Raw genomic sequence first — 14,501 nt, forward strand, 5'->3', positions numbered from 1 at the left:
ATGCATTCAAGAGCTCAAAGGCGTGTGTTTGTATAGTGCATAGCCTATCACAAGTCAGCCGTTAATATCACAGGTTGACACCCTCCACTCTGTAGCAGGAAATTAATGAAAGTTGAATGTTTTGTTGTAGGGTCTCGTTTTCTAAGTCACTTTGACACCTGACTTAGTCCATTGACACCTGACGTTACGTATTCATTACGTTCCGCATAAATTATCAATGTTTTGGTGATTATCCCCCGACCCCAGACCAGAAAGCCACGATATGATTTGCTGCACGAATATACTCTGCCTTTATGTCGTTACATAAAGCTTGCTCCTAATTATTCCTTGCACTTTATTTCGGTGTCATGATCTTGCACTGAGGCACGGAATGTTATGAATGTCCATCGGTTTAAATGCTTGGTGGTTTTAACTATCGTTATCGTTCAATCCTTTCTAAAGACTAATTATGGGGTTCACTTTGCCTCAGGCAGTGTAACTTACTAAGGGACGCGATCGCGATGCAGGAATGCGGCGGAAATGACCGCCGCTCGACATGCGACGCCAGCACCATTAAGTAAACACAAGGTTTGTTTGTCCTCCCCAGTTGTGAGATGGAAACCCAGAGCAGGCCCTTGTGTTGAAGGCTACACATACACGTTCCCCGGTGAGAGGGGGCTCCGGGACAAAAGAGAGGACCCGGGGTCGGTGTCCTCCCGGTATGATATAATAATGATACGATTTGATGGTGCGATCCTTGAGCCGGTGTCACATGACCACGGGGTTGGAGTAAATCTCCCCTTGGGCGGAGGGAGGGTGCGGGGAGATGGGGGGAGGGCAGGGAGGTCCGCTTTGAAGCTCGCTCACACGCTGATTCTCTGTGACAACCAGGGTGTCTTTATCTCTGAGGTCCACCTGGATTATCAGGCCCGTAATGAACCGTGTTCCGCGGGCTTGTGACCTAACAAAGAGCCGCGAGACTCATACTCAGATGGCTCAACTATCTTTTTGAATTTGAACATTGAATCGATTTTTATATTTATGTAAAAGAAAAAGACACAGTAGAGGCGGTCATAGTATGACATGACACGGATGAAGTGTGAATATGTGTTATGTGTTATTGTGTATGCATATATTTCGCTTATATTATGACCTCGGACGATGTATTAGACCAGTGGGGTATTACTATTACTGTGGCATGAAATCGATCCAGTGTGAATCGGTGTTATTATAGGCCTGCAGAATGTTGTTTTACTTTACACATAACACATATAGCACATATTTAGTATTTATTTTAACTCAGCAGTCTTCCACATATTCACAAAACCCAGCAAAACTCCATTCCCCACGCCTATAATAACACACATTCACGCCTGGTCGGTTTCCCGTCACATCCGGGCGTTGCTTCGGGTCTGACGGGGGGGAAAGTCTCCTGTTGGTATACAAAGAGTCACGAGGTCTCCTCCACACACCTCCCCCCCCCCCCCCCCCCCCCCCCGCCCCTCCCCTCCCCTTTCTTTCTCCGCCACCCTGATAAGACCCGCCCTCCCTGGATGATGCAACTTTGACAGGCGGGCCCATAAAAGGTGGAGCTCACCCCTGCTCCTCAAGCAGAACACCGTCAGCCACTATCACCCAACATCTCCGGGAAACGGAGAATTAAATTAACCAAACCAAAGCGTCTCTTTCTGTGTGAGCTCAGTGGTTGAACTGGTTTCGTGTCACTAGCAGCGCCCAGTACAGGCCAGTATCAACAGTGTTTTATTTTTATAGTCCTCCTCCTCAGAAGATCTCAAGGATCCGTTCGCTCAAAGGAAGACTCTGGGAACCGTTTTTTGTAGACTACGAATATATCGTCCGGACGTAAAGCTTTTGTGTTTCCAAAAAGGACATTACTGGCGTCCATCCTCAAGGTAAGATTCGTCTCTTACAGTTTACCGGTTACCGTCCAACCGGCGAATGCATAGGCGCTCATCGCCCAGATATGAATGGACTCAGTCATCCTTCTTCTCATTATTCTGCTTCTGTCCCATAACGTGATTCCCAGTGTGTTTAATTTTTTTTTAATGGTTTGTCAACACACCGTAGACCACCCCCTGTGGTTCATTCAAACCGTGGGCCGGTAAACGGAGATTAATGATGCAATGATACGAGCAGACTACAGGATGTCAAGCAGTAGGCCCACTTCATTCATTTCATTATTCTCGTGAGGCTGAGATGTCTGAGGGGTGAGAGGGAATTTAAATAATAATATTAGTAATAATGCTGAATATCAGGCGCTTGATCGGGTAAATAAGTGTCAAGGCTGAGAGGCACTTTAAATGGTCTTACTACTCTCTCACCAGAAGACCACAGGCGAGGCCTTATTACTTTATTACAATTCTAATAGGCCTTCACTGAAACACGGGGCTGGGGACTGCTATTCTCTCTCCAATGGTGTATTTAAAGATCATCACCTGGCTCTGTTGGAACGGGGCCGGCCGCTGCGCCAAACACCGCCATGCCCATATTAAGAACATGAAGAGCACGTGCCATTGTTTCTATCGGAACCAGCGGTGGAGATAATGTCATTAAACCAGACCGCTCCTTCGAGGCGCACCTGTTACGCATGGCCTGCGCTTCCCCGCAATGACGAAGCCCAGAAACGGACAAAAGGTTCTAAGTGTGGAAGGTGTTTCTTTTAGAAAAAACCCGCGTCCGACAGTCTCACTCATTGCCATCGTTCAAAAATAAAACACCTCGTATTATAAACCCCCTCAGAGATGCTAAGCCTGATGCTAAATCTAGTTTTGAATGAAATTACGTTGTTATAAACGTTGTTAGAGAGAAGAAGGTTCCAGAACCGCTGGGTCTAATGCGGGTTTTCCGCCGCTCGCTGGTGATGAGGTCTAGACCAGGGACGCCGGTCTGGTATTTTTCCACTGACTCCCCTCCCCCCTCCCTCCCGAACGGGTCACGTGGTCTAAATTCGACTCGTTCTGCAGCGCGCGCTCCCCTCTCTATTGATTATTTAAAGGAGGGACGCGCGCGGTGTGACAAGACGCGCATACATACACACACACGCACATACACATGCACACACGCACGTCTGCGTGCGTGTGTGTGTTTATATCGGCCCCTGATGCTTGACGCATACCAGACTCGGACCCGTGTTAATGCGGCTGTGTTTACCTCGCGTGTACAGAATGAAACAACTCGCCACCAAGACGGAGATGAGCCGCTTCAACATCTCCCAGGGAGAGGACAGCAGCGGCAGCTCCAACGAGTTCAGCTACCCGGACGGCCAGAAGGTCCCCATTGACGGGTAAACACTCGTTAATATAATACATGTTAATAATGTATGAGGTTTAATGATTCATGGTGCCGTCAGTGCCCCTCATACTGTACATGATGAGGATGAGGTAGACGATGGTGATGATGATGATGTTGGTGTTCTGTCCGACAGCAGCAGCTACACGGCCAATGATGACGCAGAGAACCAGAACTTTCTCCCCGACAACAACCTGGGCAAGAAGAAATATGAGACGGAATACGTAAGGAAAAGAAACGTTATATTGGAATTATTACGGAATTAAATACATTTCAGTATGTTATACAGATATTCCTGTTTATCCCAACAACAAAAAAACATTGTATTCATAAATATGACGATATTTATCTGAATTCTCTTTACTTTTAGCACCAAGGAAACGCGTCGTTTGGGATGTCTGTGTTTAACTTGGGCAACGCCATCATGGGCAGCGGCATCCTGGGTCTGTCGTACGCCATGGCCAACACCGGCATCGCCCTCTTCGTGTGAGTGTCCCGCCAAAGTACCGTCGAAACACTCAAAGTGTGTGTGCGAGTGAATGCGCGTGTGTGAGTACATGCGTGTGCACGTGCGCGTGTGCGTGTCTCCCGGGTCAGATGCTAGTCCACTCAAGGTCTAAATTGTCTGACGCTGCTCTGGCAGAGAGCCGGTGAACAGCGCGTCCCCCGCAGCCCTCTGAGTGAGGGGGAGGTCACTGACCGGCGGGGGGGGGGGGGGGGGGGGTCAGAGGCGTCCGGACTCTGCAGGGTCACCAGCGGCCAGGGCTGAAGGCAGACCGGGTTCTGAATCGCAGATCAGGGCGGACTGTCAGGGAGACTTCCTCGCCTCTTGCCACAGAACACAGATTACAGGAATTTACTGGAAAGGCTACTCCCAAATGTCAAAGTCTTTTGGGATGTGCTCATGCAAACTGGTTAGATAAAAGGGCCCAACGGGGGTGTGTGTGGGGGGGGGTCTTCTTGTGTGTGTGTGTGTGTGTGTGTGTGTGTTTGCCAACCTTAGCGTTTAGTGGAGATAGGGTGGGGTTTATCATAGCCAGCGGGCAGCAAAACCCTCCCACTGGGCAATGGCAGGGCTCTCTCTCTCTCTCTCTCTCTCTCTGTCTCTGTCTCTGTCTCTGTCTCTCTCTCTCTCGCTGCAGCTTTTGGGTTAAAAAAGTTCTGTCTTGGGTGGGGGGAGGGGATGTGCGATCGGTGGGCTGTAGGATTAGAATCTAGGTTTACGGCTTGTGTCATCAAAACCTCTCTTGCTCTCTCTCCCTCTCTCTCTCTCTCCCCCTCTCTCTCTCTGCCTCTCTCTCTAGTCCCTCACACTCTATCTCTCTGTCTCTCTCTCTGCCCCTCTCTCTCTCTCTCTCTCTCTCTCTCTCTCTCTGCCTCTCTCTCTCTCTCTCCCCCCTCTCTCTCTCTGCCTCTCTCTCTAGGCCCTCACACTCAATCTCTCTGTCTCTCTCTCTGCCCCTCTCTCTCTCTCTCTCTGCCCCTCTCTCTCTCTCTGCCTCTCTCTAGGCCCTCACACTCTCTCTCTCTCTCTCTCTCTCTCTCTCTCTCTGTCTCTCTCTCTGCCCCTCTCTCTCTCTCTCTGCCTCTCTCTCTCCCCCCCTCTCTCTCTCTGCCTCTCTCTCTCTCTGCCTCTCTCTAGGCCCTCACACTCTATCTCTCTTTGCGAGCCACTTGGCGCTAGTAAACACTTGACTTGGCGGTGCTCAAACAAGCCCTTTATTAAACGGGTTATCTCACGGCTGTTTGACTCTGCGTTGATTCAGTAGCAAGGGAGGCTGATAGAAATATTAGAGGATTATGCTAACGGCCGCGGCCATCGGGCACGGACCTACGATCCTTCCTGCCGTGAGCGCCCACGTCCAAAAGAGAGAGTTCAGACGGAAGGTTTAAATCGGAGCAGTTTAGGGATGAAGTCGACGGGACTGTGTGGTTGTGAATGTTATCACTGTTATGGGACGTGGGTGATTGTGAATGCAAATTACTCTCATGTGACCTGTGTGGTTGTGCATGGAATAACTGTCATGTGAAATGCTTGTGACCTCTCTATGTAACATCGACGGGTCGAGTCATTTGTGACTCATCTAGAGCTCGGGCTCCTCGGTAGCACGGCTGGACCTGCTCCTGTTGTTAGCGTTGGGTGTGGCTAACGTTCCCCTTCCGTTTCGTGCCCCACAGGATCCTGCTGGTAGCGGTGGCCATCTTCTCCCTGTACTCTGTTCACCTGCTGCTGAAGACCGCCAACGAAGGAGGTAAGGCCGTCACCATGGAAACAAAATTTGTTGTCGTCGTCCCCCACCCCCCCCCCCCCCCCCAGGGAGTGGGCCGGCGCCACATTGAGCGAGACAGTACAACGTACTGAAAGATGATGCTTTTATTCATGTGTTTTTTCGGGCTAGTATTTGACTGACAGTTTAAAGGTGGGGGGGGGGGGGGGGGGGGGGGGTTTGTATCAAGATATCATAGAGGGCAGCTTTCAAAGCTCCAGCAGCGACCGCTTGGCACACAGTGACGTCTCTCTCCGCTCCTCCACACAGGCTCCCTGGTGTACGAACAGCTGGGCTACAAGGCCTTTGGCATGCCCGGGAAACTGGCAGCCTCCTGCTCCATCACCATGCAGAACATCGGAGGTAAGGGGACATGGCCGCTGGGTGTAGCAGGGCGGGAATAACACTGTTTCATAGTCGTAGTTAGGAGCAAGCAAAAACAGGCCTTACTGTGGAGCGTACTAGGACCTCAGCTGCTCTGGAGACTGCTACTTTTGAGCGTACTAAGGAGGTGTTTGCATTCATGAGGAAACCTGCTTTGCTCGTCTGTATCACTGTTGGTCTGGTTCAACACAATGGTGCCCTGTCCGAGTGTGGAAACGTTGACTAAATAGGGGAAAAATACGAAGTTTCCGTCATGGTCTAGAATAACTATTTCCGGGCAACAAGCTTCCAGTCAGGACTTGAGTCATTTGGCAAGCGTTTTTTCTTGGGAATAACACTGGTGTCCGAGCCAAGTGTGTGTGTGTGTGTGTGTGTGTGTGTGTGTGTGTGTGTGTGTGTGTGTGTGTGTGTGTGTGTGTGTGTGTGTGTGTGTGTGTGTGTGTGTGTGTGTGTGTGTGTGTGTGTGTGTGTGTGTGTGTGTGTGTGTGTGTGTGTGTGTGTGTGCTGGTCGGAGGTTTGGCCTGAAGTGTACCGTTGGTCTACTGAGGACTGAGCTAACCGCTGTTCTCTTCCCCTTGCAGCCATGTCCAGCTACCTCTATATCGTGAAATACGAGCTTCCCCTCGTCATCCAATCCTTCGTGGGGAACAATGGGTAAGTCAAGTGTGTGTGGTGTGTGTCTGTGTCAATGTTGGTTAGTGCGCTCGACGGGGAACTGATGTACATCAGATAAAATGGTTGATGGTTGTTGTTGTTTTTTCAAGTGCCAGGGGTGGATGGTAGAGAGAGAGAGAGAGAGAGAGAGAGAGAGAGAGAGAGAGAGAGAGCGCAAAGAAGGAGAGTGTCTTGTGGAAGGTAGAGTAGAGGGTGAAAATAGATTGGAGAGCGAGCAAGATAGGGAGAAGAGAGAGAGTCTTAGAGAAGCTTCTGGTTCCACCTGGATACGGCCACAGTGACCTCACTCTCCACATCAAACATTGATGGGAGTCTCCCGCCCAGCCTCTCTCTACTCAGTGCCTGCCTGTAGTTTTCCTGTGTCCTGGCTCTTTCTGTGCACGCTGCAGTCTCCATGCAGACGCGTGCGTTCGCTAGCTCCAGTCCAGATGGGGGCCAGCCCGGCACGTTAAGGAGAGGCAGGCTTAACGAGTCGCGGCAGGAGGCCTCACAAAGGGAACTCTGTGTGCTCTGTTGTAAAACAGTGTCATTAGGAGTGTGTGTGTGCGTGTGTCTGTGTGTAGCTAACGTGCTTTCCCGTTGCGTTACAGAGAATGGTACATGAACGGAGACTACCTGGTGATCATCGTTTCTACGCTCATCATCCTTCCCCTCTCACTGCTCAGGAACCTGGGTAAGAGAAAGAGAGAGTGTGTGTGCGTGTGCGCGCGTGTGCGTGTGTGTGTGTGTTTGTTCCTTGATGTGAAAGGTGTTGAAACAGTTGGTTGACACACAAAAAAGATATGAGATAAAAACAAAAGATTTTGCAATTCAAGTGCTTCCTGCATGCAGGGCAACAAGAAATACAAACGTAGTACATACACACACACACACCGTCCCCGTTGTCGTTAAGTACAGTGCCTCAGTGCCTCGTTTCACGATTAAACGCAATTAAAAAAACGGTATTCACTCTCATGTTTCCCCCCCTCCCAGGTTACCTTGGTTACACGAGTGGTTTCTCCCTGCTCTGCATGGTCTTCTTCCTAATTGTGGTGAGTAGACCCCAACCCCACCCACCCACCCTCCCACCCACCCACACCGTCCCCGGTCTGCCTGTTGTCACGGCAACCGCGCTGGCATGCGTTTGATGGGTTTCAGGTTTTTCTTGCACAACTTCCTTCTTAAAAGCCTGAGTGAGGGACGGACAGGTTTTACTAACTGAAACAAGATGGTTCACGAATACAAAATGGCGGGGAAACCGCATATTACGCAGTAACAGCCAACGATTGCGAACAAAGAATGCCTAAGGCTAAAATAACGCCAACAAGCCTTGATTCCTGATTCATGATATGAATAAACTGTAACCTTTTATATTAATGTGAGTTATGAATATAATTAAAACAGTACACCAACATCTTTCTGCACAGGTGATGTACAAGAAGACTCAACTGACTTGTCCTCTGCACGGCTTCGACGTCGAGAACGCCACGGTAACGGCCATGCTCAACAGCACACTGGCGCTCATCAACGAGTCGGCGGTGGACTACAGCGAGGACGTCTGCACTCCCAAATACTTTGTCTTCAACTCCCAGGTGATTGTCCTCACAAAATGGTATGCATTGGAGTGTCTGTGTCCGATGAACGTCCCCACAATGGGGGAATCATTGGAGTGTATGTGTTTTAAGGTGAATATCCCAAAAAAGTCAGAAACATTGGAGTGTGTGTGTGTGTTGTCAGGCAAATGTCCCCACAAAGTGGGAAACAATGGAGTGTGGGTGTACGTGTTGTCAGATGAAGGTCCCCACAAAATGGGAAACATAAGAGTGTGTGTGTGTGTTGTAAGGTGAACGTCCCCACAAAGTGGGACATGTGTGTTGTGGGGACATTTAAATAAGGTGGGGTTTGTTTAGTCTGACCACCGTGGGTTCTTCTTGTTTCAGACCGTCTACGCTGTTCCTATCCTCACCTTTGCCTTCGTCTGCCACCCTGCTATCCTCCCCATGTACGAGGAGCTCAAGGAGTAAGTGCTACACACACACACACACACACACACACACACACACACACACACACACACACACACACACACACACACACACACACACACAGACCTTGGCGGAACAGGAGGACCAAGAGGGAGATAGGGCTGTATCGGTGTGGTGTCTAATAATATCACCTTCCCTCCCTCCCCTGTCCAGCCGTTCCCGCAAGAAGATGCAGGGCGTGGCCAACGTGTCCTTCCTGGCCATGTTCATCATGTATCTGCTGGCCGCTCTGTTCGGATATCTGACCTTCAACGGTGAGTCTCTCCCCCCCCCCTCTCAATCTGTGTGTGTGTGTGTGTGTGTGTGTGTGTGTGCGTGTGCGTGTGTGTATATGTGCACAGGTAATATTATCGATTTTAGATGCCATGTTTCTTGTACATTCATCTTCGCTGGCTTCTGGTTTTGACAAGTATGTAGGGGGTGTAGCCAGAGAGTCACGTAGAAAAAATGTCATGTCAACACAGGAGTACGGTTGGAATGTAGCCCGACTCGAAAATCAATATCAATATCGCAAATCGATGCGAGTTGCTGACCTGGTGGAACCGACAGTGTCACAACCTGGCTTGGGGGGAAAAAACCGAACAAGTGGTCCTTGCCAATGCAAACAGGCACTCATCCAGTTCATACCGGTGTTGGAGGATCCTGAGAGAACCGGTCTCCAGGTGCAGCTGCCCCACCCCCAAGGGTCCCTCTTCGTACGCGGGCTCGGACCGGTTCCCAGAAACAACCAGATAACAGCGAGGAGATAACACGAGCGGGGCATGTTGATTCAAAACATGTTAAGTTTTCGTTGTTAGGTGTTAAACAATCTGAGGGCTTTTGACTAAGGCGGGCGCTGTTTCCACCGCCGGGTGGCCAGTTCCATCTGAGAGGGGTTTTACGTTAACTATTAGGGCATTTAGCGCTCTTATTTAACACACTGACAGCGGAGTCGACCATGCAAGGCGACAACCAGCTGGTCGGGAGCAGTTAGGCTGAGGGTGCCTTTTGCTCAGGGACACCTTGACACTCTAGCAGGAGCCGGGGATCAAACTAGCGACCTTCCGGTTACCAGCCGACCCGAGCTAAGCCCGGCCCCCATGTGTCTGGTGGCATTTGGGCGCGGTACTGTCCATCGGGTGATGCACTGCCTCTGTAGTGACACCTCTGCCCCCTCTCCGCCCTCAGTGAACGTGGAGCCTGAGCTGCTGCACACCTACTCCAAGGTGTACAAGAACGACCTGATCCTGCTCATCGTACGCCTGGCCGTGCTGACCGCAGTCACTCTCACCGTGCCCGTGGTGCTGTTCCCCGTAAGTCACACTCTCACACACACACAGACACAGACGCACACATACACAAACGCACACAAATAGACACACAGTAGTAATTAGTTATGTCCTCCCGATTCCGTCCGCCGGGGTAGATGTTGTTCCCTTCACATTAAGACAACTCTAGTTTACAGTCTACTGTTAGTAGTCTAACTGTCCCAATTCCACTCATCGGATCACAAACCATTCAGAATGTGTTGATGAAGGAGGTCCGAGGTCACATTCCCCTCTCTCTCTCTCTCTCTCTCTCCCTGTAGATCCGTACCTCGGTCAACCAGCTGCTGTGTGCGTCCAAGGAGTTCAGCTGGATTCGCCACATCATTATCACCGTGGTCCTGCTGGCCAGCACCAACCTGCTGGTCATCTTCGTGCCCACCATCAAGGACATCTTCGGCTTCATCGGTGAGCCGTGTGTGTGTGTGTGTGTGTGTGTGTGTGTGTGTGTGTGTTTGTTAAGGAATGTTCATTAGCGTGTGTTTAGACATGTGTGCGTTCATAAGCGTGTGTTCTTACGTTTGTGTTCTTTAGCATGTGTGTAGGCAAGTGTGTGCGAGAGCCTTTTGAAACGTGTGCACAATACTGACGCATGCAATCCTCTGTCTGCATGTGTGCGTTTGACGTCTTCGCTTGTCAGTGCGTGACGGTGTGCCTTAACCGTTGTCGTCTGCTCACAGGTGCCTCGGCCGCGGCCATGCTGATCTTCATCCTGCCGTCGGCCTTCTACATCAAGCTGGTCAAGAAGGAGTCCATGAAGTCTGTGCAGAAGATCGGGGTACGTTCAAGAGCGCCCTGGAAACTCGGAGCACTTCTCAAGGTTGACGTCAGGCCTGAATGATCTGTGACGTTGCTCCAGATCTTCTGAAGCCGTAGATTAAAGTCGCAAAGATCTGGTTACTCTTCAGGGGAACCCATGTTTGAATAACAGATTTAGCATTTTGTTATAGAGATTTAAATGACTGATTGACTGAACTAAAATCGATGGAGATCTTCAGGATTTCCACTCTATAATGTTGGTCATTTGTCATCTGGGAGTGAAATGAGTTTAATTTGTAAAAATGGGTTTATAATGCATGCATGTCATGTGATGGTAAAGACGGGTGGGACAAAGGCTCATCCCCCGCCCTCTCTGTCTCTCTCCAGGCCACCATCTTCCTCATCTGTGGGATCATGGTCATGTTCAGCACCCTGACCCTCATCATCCTCGACTGGACCTCGACCAGCAACACTGACGGCAAGCACTAGGCCGCCTGCGCCACCGCCCAGCGTCCCCACCACCGGGGGGCAGCAGAGCACCACTCGCTCAGCTCCTACAACACCCTGATCCCTGGGGCGAAGACCACGCCATTTCAACAGAATGTAACTGAACTGTGTACAGTATGTGGTGTTAGACCGCAAAGAACGGATTTTACCTTTTAACTTTTTATTTTTTATTTTCATGTTTTGCTTGTTTGTCTCAATTGTTTGTTTTTCGTCTCTTTTTTTTGTAGGGCTGCACCGATTCCACTTTTTTCTCAGTACAAGTACTTGAATTTGGGTACTTGCCGATACAGAGTACCGATACTTAAAGGTTGGGTATGGGATTTGCGAAAAGCCCGCAGATTATGAAAACACACAACTGAAATGGTCGAAAGGTTGCTAAACGTTTTTTTTTACGTCACGTTACGTAAAGTGGTACCTGGTGGTTGTATCGGAGGAGTTTTCTGAGTACGAGTGCCTGAGCACAGTATCGATCCGAGTTCTGGTATCGGTGCATCCCTCGTTTTTTTTAATGTTGTCGTTTCGTTACCCGCAATTTCAATTTTTTCAGTATTTACGGCTAAATTCAGCAAAGAAATGCGACAAAAAAAAATCATCTGAAGGTGCCTCAAACAGGGATGCATGGCAGTTGAGATATTCAGACGATATTCAGGTACTGTATTGTGTGTGTGACCGTGACCTGCTGCCTGCGTCCTCCAAACCCAAAGCAAACTCATCTCTGGAATCTGACACGGATTATCCTTGAACACATAAATGACCCCCACGGCAAACTACAGCTCCTTCCAACTGCGTTTTTTCGTTATTTTTTGTACGTTTGTTAACTTTTTGATCGTTTATTCCGTTTTTTACTTTGCCAAAAGATGCATTTGAAAAACTTTTATTGTATATTGAAAAGCACTTGTGAACAAACCGAAAGTCTGGGTCCGTTCTGATGATTCTGGCCTGCTGCACCACCTATCAGTAATCGGTACAATTGGCATCACTTTGGTACCGGTTTGATTTCTGGCTTCACCTGTAAAACCTCGTGTTAAAGTCGACAACTCCTGCCTTGTCGAAGCCCTGGTGGGGGCAGTATGGGTATCTCCCACCAGAGGGCGCCAGTGTTTTCACAACTGTATTTAACGTTACTCTTCATAACCGACTCGATCGTATTTGGGGAGAATGTGTACTCACACCCAAGACACTACTGCTTACGGGGTCGTACAACCTCCCAGCCCTGCCTCTACCCAGAGGCCGTGTTTTCTGCACCAGAGAGTCCTCTGAATCGGACCACATGCAGTGGTTATAACGTACCTGTATTGTTTTTACGTTTTAAACACTTGGGGTCTACTACCCCAACTAGCAAGGCTGCACATGACCACACATTGTGTCAACTGTTACAAAAACCTGCTCGCATCGCAACGCTTAGGAGAGTGCTGGTCATGTTTCGGAGTCGGTTTTCCCCCAGCCCCCCCCCCCCCCCCCTCCGCCATTTATTTTATTTTATTTGTGCGGTTGAACCGGTTCGTTATTTTTAAACCGGTCCTTTTCGTTGGAGCTGGAGACTTCGTTGTCTGCGCTCCTCACGTCCGTCACTACTTCTGTCGGTACACTGGGCTTCCAACGCTATCGGACCATCCAAACCGTTATCACTCGCCGACTATTTATGGAAGTTTAAATCAATGTAATTTAATCTATTTTACTATATTTATATAATATTGTATGTATATATGTACATATATTGAGTTGAACTGTATATACGCTTTTTGTTTTTACCTTATTTGTTTTGTTTTTATTTTTTGCTATTATCGCAGTTTAACACATTGGAGTTCCAAAGTCAAAAAAAAACATCAAGCTGATGAATTTTAGTCCTGTTGATTTTTACCGTTGTAGAAGCCTTAGGGTTTCGGGTACCGTTGACCGAGTCGTCCCACTGTGTTGATTATGTGACCCCCCCCCCCCCCCCCCAACCCCTCTCCCACTACCATGTTGTTAATGTCGATCTCAGCAAACACGGCCGAGTTTTAAGCCCCCGATTGAAACACAAGACCTGTGGTGTAAAAACAGCACGCCGTTTGCGACCTGATGACCGCGTGGGCCGCGCTGAGGAGGAAGAGGAGGATGATGATTTTGAGGAGGAAGGGCCCACTGTGTTACACTCTTGTTTCAATGAAACGTTATGTATATCCTGTAATTATTGTCCTATTAAAAATCAAAGATAATCTTAAATCTCGGCTCTCTGGCTCATTGTGACGTCATCTGAACTGAAACACTGAACCTCTAAATGGTCTGGATGTATTTAAAGGTCAAACGTAAGACAAGCCAGTAATCCTGACTGCCATTATCTCGGCCGCAGTGGGAACATCGGTGATCTTATTTACTGAGCGTAAATTGGTTTGCATACGATTACGTTAAGGTCAGAGGGGCCCAGTCTCACTCAAATTACCCTCCTCTCACACAAAAAAGTAAAATAGTATTTACGACACTGCTCAATAAGGTTGTAAGTGGTAAGAGCTGCTGATTTGGTAGACCAGGGTTCAAGACCTTATGTGCGGATTATTTTTAAAACAAAGTCATTGTCTGAATTGAATGTCAAGATAACATTGAATTGCATATTGGGTAATGGGTAAGTAGGCCTACTTCAACAAATTAAAATTAGGGGGAAATGGATCATTCACGATCACAACTTTCGTGGCCATTCGGGTGCACATTCCTGAGTTTACGAGTTGCACTGGAATGCACAAGAAGACCTGTCGTAGCAAAAGCACTTTACCGTACAGAACGGTGTAGATGCGCAATCGCTTTTTAAAGCGAAGATAGCGTGACCGTTAGAACCCTTGCAGCGACCGCACGCTGAAACTGGGTTTAAGCCGTTTTAGTTATCGCGTCAGCTCACAGGAATTAACCGTAATCTAAATAACGCGGTAAACGTCAATTGCTTTTCATCGTCATAAGCTATGGCAAGTGATAGTGGCGCAAATAGTTAATTAAGGCAGCCGGGGTAATACTTGTTAAAGTCGCCCAAAAATGTATTAAAGGGGTGTGGGTTACATTAAACCAACCAATTCAATAATAATAGAAAATAAATAAAGTCAAACATATAAAAGAAAATATATATATTAACTACTTTTCAGCATTTGAAACCATGTTTTTAATTGGTCAAAGACATGTGGCTTTCTGGGATATGCAATAGGGTTTCTGGGAAACCTATGGGCATGTTTTGAAGACGGAAGGCTTTTTCTGCGATAAAAAAAAAAGAAAAAAAAAAAAGAGTATATTACAACTGAAAAGCAAATACTGCCGTAATGAGGGGGTGG

The 14,501-nt window shown here is 48.5% G+C and overlaps 1 protein-coding gene across 2 annotated transcripts; it reads left to right on the plus strand.

Annotated features, from left to right (window-relative positions):
* Positions 1 to 1,567: 1,567 nt before the first annotated feature.
* slc38a2 (solute carrier family 38 member 2) lies at positions 1,568 to 13,413 on the plus strand. 2 transcript variants are annotated; one of them, XM_060048708.1, is made up of 16 exons: positions 1,568 to 1,892; positions 3,164 to 3,283; positions 3,425 to 3,512; positions 3,659 to 3,774; positions 5,467 to 5,540; positions 5,826 to 5,918; positions 6,521 to 6,593; positions 7,205 to 7,287; positions 7,587 to 7,645; positions 8,021 to 8,185; positions 8,534 to 8,613; positions 8,792 to 8,892; positions 9,806 to 9,930; positions 10,206 to 10,350; positions 10,623 to 10,720; positions 11,089 to 13,413. In XM_060048708.1, the coding sequence occupies exons 2-16, from the start codon at positions 3,165 to 3,167 to the stop codon at positions 11,188 to 11,190; spliced, it is 1,521 nt and encodes a 506-aa protein (XP_059904691.1). In that variant the 5' UTR covers positions 1,568 to 1,892; position 3,164; the 3' UTR covers positions 11,191 to 13,413. The 2 variants fall into 2 exon arrangements, with proteins under 2 accessions (XP_059904691.1, XP_059904692.1); XM_060048709.1 differs by having other exon boundaries at positions 3,428 to 3,512.
* Positions 13,414 to 14,501: the final 1,088 nt, after the last annotated feature.

The sequence above is a fragment of the Gadus macrocephalus genome, chromosome 4 (genome assembly GCF_031168955.1).
Source record: "Gadus macrocephalus chromosome 4, ASM3116895v1".
NCBI classification, from domain to species: domain Eukaryota; kingdom Metazoa; phylum Chordata; class Actinopteri; order Gadiformes; family Gadidae; genus Gadus; species Gadus macrocephalus.

What these genes read in the sequence shown, in the direction of transcription:
- slc38a2 (XM_060048708.1), top strand. Translation starts at nt 3,165, where the DNA reads ATGAAACAACTCGCCACCAAGACGGAGATGAGCCGCTTCAACATCTCC. An exon ending in ACTTTGTCTTCAACTCCCAG is followed by an intron (nt 8,186 to 8,533) that starts GTGATTGTCCTC and finishes TTCTTGTTTCAG; the next exon opens with ACCGTCTACGCTGTTCCTAT. An exon ending in ATGTACGAGGAGCTCAAGGA is followed by an intron (nt 8,614 to 8,791) that starts GTAAGTGCTACA and finishes TCCCCTGTCCAG; the next exon opens with CCGTTCCCGCAAGAAGATGC.